Below are 8,420 nucleotides of genomic sequence, written 5' to 3' on the forward strand. Positions count from 1 at the left end.
ATATATATATATATATATATATATATATATATATATATATAAATTATTAATAAATGATAATACCACAAAATATTAATGGGTATTTACGGTTCGGGTAACAAAACGGGTAATAAGATGGGTAACAGCACGGGTATCAAAAATTAAATTAATACCTAATACTCCATCCTTACTCTCAAATAATATAATTATAATACCCTTCACTCGATCCTAAAGTTACGGGGACCCTTTTTCGGGACGGATACGAGCCGAATAACAGGTCGAATATGGGTTACGGTATTAGTTTACAGGCCTACCTATTAGTAGTTTTAATATGACTCAAAACTCACCATATAATATTATATTATATAACATGTAAATAAATGATACAACATAATCATAATTTTAACAAATAAAAACAAATATCAAAATAAAAAATTCTCCGCGCTACTAGCGCGGGTGATTATCTAGTTTGTATATATATATCTAACACATATGCTATATGGCGTTAATTAGGCTTTAATGTTGAAAGGCATTGTGAGTCTTTTGCTTAGGGAAATGCACAATGGTGATAACACACATAATGCTCAAATAGGAATTGTTTAGATTGATCACTTAATTTTATTCGGTCTTGTTAGGGATTATATATATGTTCAGAAAAGTTTAAAAATGTAGAATCCTTTTGAGTTGCATGTACATTTGAAACATATAATTGATGAACCCGAATTTACACATATATAGGCATTTAAATTTTGAAGGCAACCAACTGATCATTATATATCATCATGTTTAAGCGTTTTTAGGAGTGGATTTGGGTATATGGTGGTTTCTTTCAGCATATCACATGTTACTAATTATGAAGTAAATAATAACAAATTAATTGTAAATTAAGCAATAATTGAGTTTTGAAGAGACATGTCAAGAAGATTTAGAGCTGGAAAAGGTCAAAATCCAAGCAAGTATCACAAGGATGTTGCGAGTAGGCAATAATAAAGACGTAACTCATTTGAACTCATTAAGGCAAAACACAATATAACCTTGATATAGAGGTGGTTTGGAAATTAGAGTACTAATTCGACAGTAGCAACTATTGCTGCCATGCATGTGACTGGTAAGACCTTCTCCACCGGCGAGAAACGTTGATGTTTGTTTTAAAAATAGATTTTTATTAAAAAATATTTAATTTTTTTCTAATAAATTCATCAATAAATTAGTGACACCTATAACTTTTTATTTCAGGATCGTTTCTCCCATTGCTCAACAGAGAAACATATCCTTTTTTTTCCTCTTATCTCTTCATATTTTATTGGTTTTTTTAATAAAAACATCTCATATAGGAACTTCCGTTGAAAATTTTCTGATCATATACAATACTTATTTTTGACAAAAACTTTCGACATAATATACAATACTTATTTGCAAAACTGAAGTAGTGACATTTTTGCAAATATTGAGTATATAGTGAGGTAATTTATATAATTAAACCTAAAAAGAATCCATGAATTTCCAGAATATATTTATGTGAAACTAATCCTAAATTTACGTTATTCACAGTTAAAAAAGAAATAAGTAAGGGTTATTTTTTTATTCTTTTATAAAAAGGTATCTACGTACGGAATCTTAATACTGGAAAGTAAACATTATAACGTGGTACGTATAACATGCATATCTTCATATGCACAGATCTTTATTAAGGACTGAAAAAGAAAAAGGAAAAGCTCCTAAAAATGAGAGATATATAAAGCTTTTTGGTAATTTTTAAAACTTTACTATCTCTAGACAGACACGGAATTGTATGATTAAATTCGTCAGTCTGTAACACTCTTTTACTTTATGCACTATCCTATAAGATTGGTCCCGTAAAATTATTCATTATATACACTTTAAAAAAGAAAGCAGTGAATGATAAAATCGTTTATAATTATGCTGGTTGGCTCTTCTCACGTACTCCTAGCTAGAACTTAGAAACCAAACCCATATATAGCCAGAAAGAAGAAGAAAACACATATTCAGCAGAAAAATAAATATATAAGAACATACAAAAAGTTAGTATTATTTTATGAATATCCAAGTGAATAATACGAATTGATCAACAAACACAAACTCGACAGACACTCACACAACTAACAAGTTCTCATAATCACACAATACGAATAATATATCTTTGTGCACCTGATTCTATATGCACCCAATGATCACTATAACAAACCCATTCTAATATACCTTATAGTTTTTCCATATGCATTGGACCGTTAACGAGATCCATGGATAATCCGACAGCAAAGTAACACTCACATAAGGTGCTGGTGATGATCGTTTGAAGAAGAACCAGGGAGACCCTGTCCAGTCCAATATTGATTGGATTGATTCTCCGGAGATGTCAAACCCGAAGCCGGCCGGCTTATATTACCCAAATGGTTGTCTTCCATTTTCACCGGAGCAGTTTGAGAAACCCTAGTAGCTCCATTAGAAGATAATCCCATATTGCCCTCGTTAGGGAAATTATATAATCCCATGGTTCGATCAAACAAAGCAAAGTGGTTTGCTGATCCAAGAGAAGTCATTATGTTATTCCCGTTGTTGCTGTTGTTGTTGTTGTTGTTACCCATGACCGGACCTGAAGTGTTGCCACCATGATAAAAATTACCTAAATCATTCAAGTAACCTGAGCTAGTGTTACCATTATTTCCATTAATGGGGGATAAGTTTAAACCGATACCACCGAGTTGAGTGAGGTTTTGTAGAGTGGGCAAAAATGGGAATTGGCTATTTGTTTGGTGCTGGACATTACTAGTAGTTGTAGGGCTTGTAACGTTGACCATAGATGTTGATGGTTTGTTCTGGGAGGAGGAGGATGAAGACTTTGAATTTCCGGATTTACCCTTCTTGTTCCTCCGGCAGCCACCACCGACAGGTACGTTCCTCAAGGCACCACCACGTGTCCAGTAGCGGCGGCAAGCCTTGCAGAAGTGACGTGGCTGCGTGAGGTTGTAGTTGTTGAAGTAACAGAACTTAGTATTGGCTGAGTCGCATCTTGGGCACTTTAAGGCTCCCTCCGGCGGCTGAGAGTTCTTAGCTAGCCTTGCTCTCTCAGCCGCCTGGCCATTGAGACCTCCCGGATCAACGCTGGTGGCGGCTGTGGTATCAACATGGTGGTGGTTAGGGTTAGGGTTTTGTGGGAAGTGGTGAGAGAGTACTTGGTGGTGGCCACTAACTAAACTTCCATTTTCTTGTAGCTGAAGGTGATGAGGATGATTATTCGAATTCGTAGACTGTAAACATTTAAAAAAAAAAAAAAAATTAGTCACTCAAATACAAGAAAGAAGAACCCATAAACTTCAAAATCGATATTTGGTTTTCTATTAATTTTTTTTTTGTATATAAAACTGTCTATTAATTTTGATCTTTTATCTTACAAGAAAGTATAGTATGTATTTGGTCTATATATAGGTGAGATTATAAAGCAAGAAATACCATGATATGTTTTGGAACTTTGAAAAAAGAAGAGAGTAAAGATGAATGAACATGAGAATAGGAATATATCTTTTAGAAAAATGAATCAAAATCATTAATATAAGAATCAAAACAATCAATGGAGAATTTAAGAGAGGTAAAAATCACACAAAAAGAAAGTAAAGAAAGAGAGGATTAGGTAATGGAAGATCAAAAGAACCTGTGGCCAATTAATTGGTGGATCTAAAAAGCTTGAGACGGATGAGAAAACCATTGTTCTTCTTCCCTTTTATCTCTTTGTTCTTCTTTCTTTAATAAAGTTTGATGGATCTTTAAAACTCAAAAGAACAAAAATGGTGGGAGAATCAAAATAAAAACGAAAGAAGGGAACCAAAGGCTAAAGAAGATGTGAGGGAGAGCACAGAACCAAAAGGGAAAGAGAGAAGAGTAGAGGTTTAGAGAGAAGATGATGATAGAGAATGAGCACAAAGATAAAGTAAGAACATAATGCTTTTCTAAACATGGGTCATGTTCTCATGCTTTATTTCTTTTTATATATATTTCCCACTCTCATGCATTGTTTATTTGTATATGCGTCTATATATATATATATGTGTGTGTATATATGTATATATATTATTGATTTTGTTATGATTCTCTTTTTAGGGTTTGAGTGGAGTGACATTTCTTCGCCTATAAGGTTCTCTCTGTCGAATTATATCTATACTATAAATATTATATATTTGTGTATATATATATTTTACGTATATTTTCCATATGATTTTACAAGGTCTAATATAAATAATTAAAGACGTTCTAGAGAGTAGAGACAATCAAAAGACCTTGATTTGCTTCAAGCGATTTATTTATAATAAAAGACTACAATCATATCAGTTTTATCTTTACCACGAAGTAAAATAAGTTAGAGAAATGTTCAGATAAACTGGTTTAGTGATATGAGGGACTTGCGAAAAGTGGTACAATCAAACAATTTTTAATTACATTTTTTTCACAATATGCAAATCATCTTTTTGGTCTATCCAGTCATTAGATCTATAGTCTAGTCCTTTATGTATTTCAGAATTTTAAAATGTTGGGAGTCTGGTTATTCTGAATTTGTCAATGCTGCATAACTAGTATTGCTTTTATATCAATATTATTCGTACTTAAAATATTATTCGTACTTATCTTTTTGGTTGCACTTAATATATATATTTGTATCAGTCAGAATTTAAATTTACAAAATTATACAAAACTAATAATTATTCAGTTAGCAGAAAAAAAACAATTTTATAAGCCTTTATAACAAAATAAAATTAAAGAAAAGTCTTATTATTGTTACTAGATTTTCAGGTTATTATTTACTATGACTGTATACTTTAGTTTGATGTTGTAGCAAATTACATATTCGTGCCCCCAATAAATACCTCTTTTCTAGACCAACCCACGGCAGGGATAGACCATTGTTAACTTAAACTATTAACGTTTGGTTAATGTTTCATAATTATCATTTTAAGTTGTTTTGCTATCGCAAATAGTGCACTTAATCAACTATGCTGTCTATGCATATAATTAAATGTGTGTGTAAATATAAGTGTACGGTGATGGTAAGTATATATTAACTTTTCTAATTAATAGGGTTCATTATCATATAGATTCGTAATCATGAAAGCTTAATTAGGGTATCTTTGTGGGTCAAGACTCAAGACTAGCCTTGTCCCTGATCTGTCGTTTTCGTCTTCCTTCACTAATTAGATATCAATCTATTACATGCTTGTATTTTCCATGGCCATGGTGTAATATTGAATCAATTTTTTTAATATATTAATTATTTATGTCATTCGAAAGTATTCAGGCTTGTAATCTTGCAATATAACAAATGAATTAAGTTGACAAGCCACAGTAAAACCACCATTGAATGGTTAGCATCAAATCTATCCTTTTAATCTTTTTTTTTTAATCATTTGAACAAAAAAATTAGACTCGAATGTGATTACTTTGGTTGATCAACTTAATTAATCGACAAAATCTCTATTTGTTCAACCTTTACAAATATATATATATATATATCGATAAAAGAAAAATGTATGAAGAGAAAGTTCATTGGCAAAATAATTATGAAAATTCAAATTTACAAATACCCATAAATTTTATTTATTTATTATTATTGTTATTATTTTGATAAAAAGGTGTATGCAACTGCTAAACGGAAGTAAAATAGAAACTGTTCTACGTCACCATTCAAAATCTACGATAGTAATCTTGTTCCTTATGAATATTAATATTTCAATAATATATAATAACATTTATTTTAACAAGAGAATGACTGAATCTTAATATGAAGATATTAACTTTACTCGGTATCAAACGAACAGAAATAAAGGAAAAAAGCATGAAAAAGATGAAACCTGTCATTTACAACTTCTAATTTATGTCCCAACTTTTTTTTTATCTATAAAGAAAAAGAAAAACAAAAGAGATCTTTCAATTTTTATCAAAAAAAAAAAAAAGAGATCTTTCAATTTGTCTCTACATTTTTATCTTCTCTTTTTCTTTTTCCCTAGCGAGTTTCTTCTCGTATCTTTAATAATCAGTCGTTTCGTATATAAATGCTAAACATCTTTTTCAGAAAGAGATTGCCTAAAATGGCGTATATGTTGCATTATTACCCTAAAAACAAATCATCTTTAACGTTACGTTGATGCATGAGATCATCACCAAACTTTTCAATCATAATCCCACTCATCTCTCTTCTATATATGCTCTTATCCTTCTCCGTTTTGTTGTTTTCATCTCTATCTTTTCCCCCTTCATTTTCAAATCGGATTAATCCATATATATTATTCTTAAAATTTCTTTCGACTAAAAGATTTATTTTTATATAATAAACTAGAATTGTTACATTTCAAAAAAAATTATGATACAATTTCTTTTGATCTAGCTAGCTAGGGAAGCAAATGAGGAAATCAATGCTTCAATCATGAACGTAAACTAATTTATTGCTTTAGGAGCTTATTTTTCGTCCAAACATTCTCTAGAGCAATAGTGTAAGTCTCGATAACGAATCCAATATGACTACGTTTCAATTTCATACATCGCTTTCCGTTGGAATGTTAAAGATTTGGCATAATTAATCATTTGCTTCATCTGCCGAACAAATTTACATAACTTCCTTTTGAAGAACTCATTATGTGGTTATAATTTGTACCACTCATAACTTTGTATGAATTTACGTAATTACTTGTGCATCCACTCAATGAAAGCCTGAGGTAAAGCAACCAAGTTAAAAGATTATGATATATATTATTAGGATTGGTAAACGAAAGTAAATGATCATGAAAACGTCCGTGCATACAATTAGACTACTATTTAGATAATTAACTTTTACTTAGCAACGAATTATTACCCATGTTATGCTTACGTGTTGATCGAAAAGTGGGTTTAGCATTGAAAGTTCTATGTGTCGGCGTCGTTATGTTATATGACAAATTAGGAAATAAAATATTTATTCAAACATAGAAAGATTAATAACAACATAGATTTTGTTCAACATATTATTCACAAAATAACTAGAAATTTAAAATACTCAGTTGATTAAAAATTGAAAGAAAACAACTTTAAAGGTTTTTTCTTACAGTTATTTGGTGCACGCGCAGTCGATGATTGTGAAATATAGTTACAGTTATACTTTATTCAAGTATGCTACTTTTTTTTTTTTTTGATAACTATGTGAATTTTCATTAACTTGAAGTTGCAGAAAGATTACAAAAGCCTTGATACATATCCCATCCCTTGCCCAAAAAAAAATAAAAACAAGAGAGGAAAAGCTGGAGAAAATGAGTAGGAGAACCTAGTCATACTTTAACCAGACCAAAAGAAGATCCTTAAAATTCTTTCTCCTCTTTTTTGCTAGAATGGCATCTCTGATTTGTCTGTCCAGACCTTTGAACAAGATCTGAGTCTCAGTTGCAGAGTTGTTGTGAAATCGGTTGTTTCGCTCCCTCCATATAGCGTACAGAGTTGCTTGGGCTGCTAGACGACGCAAACTTTGAGGCACAATGCGATCGTTTATATCCAGCCAGACGGTGAATGCTTCCCAAGTGTGAAAAAAAAACGGCCTGTAACCAAGTCTCCTAGTCACTGCAGACCAAATTTCCTCGCTGACTTCACACCGAAGAAACAGATGCTCTCTTGTTTCTCGGTACAACCCACATAAGCAGCAGTTAGGCTCAATTTGCATTCCCCATCTAACCAATCTGTCTCTAGTTGGTAGCCTATCCTGGTGCGTTAGCCACATCATGAAAGCATGTCGAGGAATACCTCCTTTAAACCAAACCTGTTCAGTCCAATGAGGTGGAACCTGTCTTGGTCTCAATATTTCCCATGACTATCTGGTAGAGAAAACTGAGAGTTCCTCTGTTCCGCATACCCATAAATACCTGTCTGGCTCATCAGTGTTAGGCGGAACATTTATTGTTGTAAGAAAAATATGTAGTTCTTCAGCCCTTGGTGATCTTGCTGGTCTGAGATTCCACCCGATCAGAGACCAAGCCTGCGCAACTTTTGCATGGATTGGAATTCCCGTTTGTGCAGGACCCGTGGGACCTAGATATTCAAGTAGCGAGCCATACGGTGTCCAGGAATCATACCAGAAGCTAAGAGTCAAGCCATTACCCAGTCTCGCCTTTAGGAAATTTCTTGCAATGTGCCTGAGGTTCAGAAGAGTCTTCCATGTCCAGGATGTAGTCTTTCTTGCATCAATGGACCAGAAGCTGACATCTTTTATTTTTGTGTTTCTCATCCAGATAGCCCACAAAGAGTCTGTTGCTGTAAGTAGTCTCCAGATCAATTTTAGACACAGAGTCTTATTCCACTGAGCTAAGCTTCGAAGCCCTAGTCCACCTTCTTGCTTAGGGAGAGTAAGTTTGCACCAGGCGACTCTTGCTATACCTTTGCTGTTCGCGTCCCCACCCCACAAGAAATTTATACAA

General features: G+C 32.8%; 1 protein-coding gene across 3 annotated transcripts; it reads right to left on the minus strand.

The window, feature by feature from the left end:
- On the minus strand, nucleotides 1,985-3,939 carry LOC104786819 (dof zinc finger protein DOF2.2-like). Of its 3 annotated transcripts, XM_010512276.2 has the most exons (3): nucleotides 3,650-3,939; nucleotides 2,696-3,248; nucleotides 1,985-2,593 (listed from the first exon to the last, which is right to left on the minus strand). In XM_010512276.2, the coding sequence occupies exons 1-3, from the start codon at nucleotides 3,701-3,703 to the stop codon at nucleotides 2,268-2,270; spliced, it is 933 nt and encodes a 310-aa protein (XP_010510578.1). In that variant the 5' UTR covers nucleotides 3,704-3,939; the 3' UTR covers nucleotides 1,985-2,267. The 3 variants fall into 3 exon arrangements, with proteins under 3 accessions (XP_010510578.1, XP_010510576.1, XP_010510577.1); XM_010512274.2 differs by having other exon boundaries at nucleotides 1,985-3,248; nucleotides 3,650-3,936; XM_010512275.2 differs by lacking the exon at nucleotides 3,650-3,939 and adding an exon at nucleotides 3,451-3,586 and having other exon boundaries at nucleotides 1,985-3,248.

This window comes from Camelina sativa, chromosome 5 (genome assembly GCF_000633955.1).
Source record: "Camelina sativa cultivar DH55 chromosome 5, Cs, whole genome shotgun sequence".
NCBI lineage: Eukaryota > Viridiplantae > Streptophyta > Magnoliopsida > Brassicales > Brassicaceae > Camelina > Camelina sativa.

Coding starts and splice junctions, on each gene's coding strand:
- LOC104786819 (XM_010512274.2), bottom strand. CDS start 3,703: ATGGTTTTCTCATCCGTCTCAAGCTTTTTAGATCCACCAATTAATTGG. Junction 3,249..3,649: donor CACCAATTAATTGGCCACAG/GTTCTTTTGATC, acceptor AAATGTTTACAG/TCTACGAATTCGAATAATCA.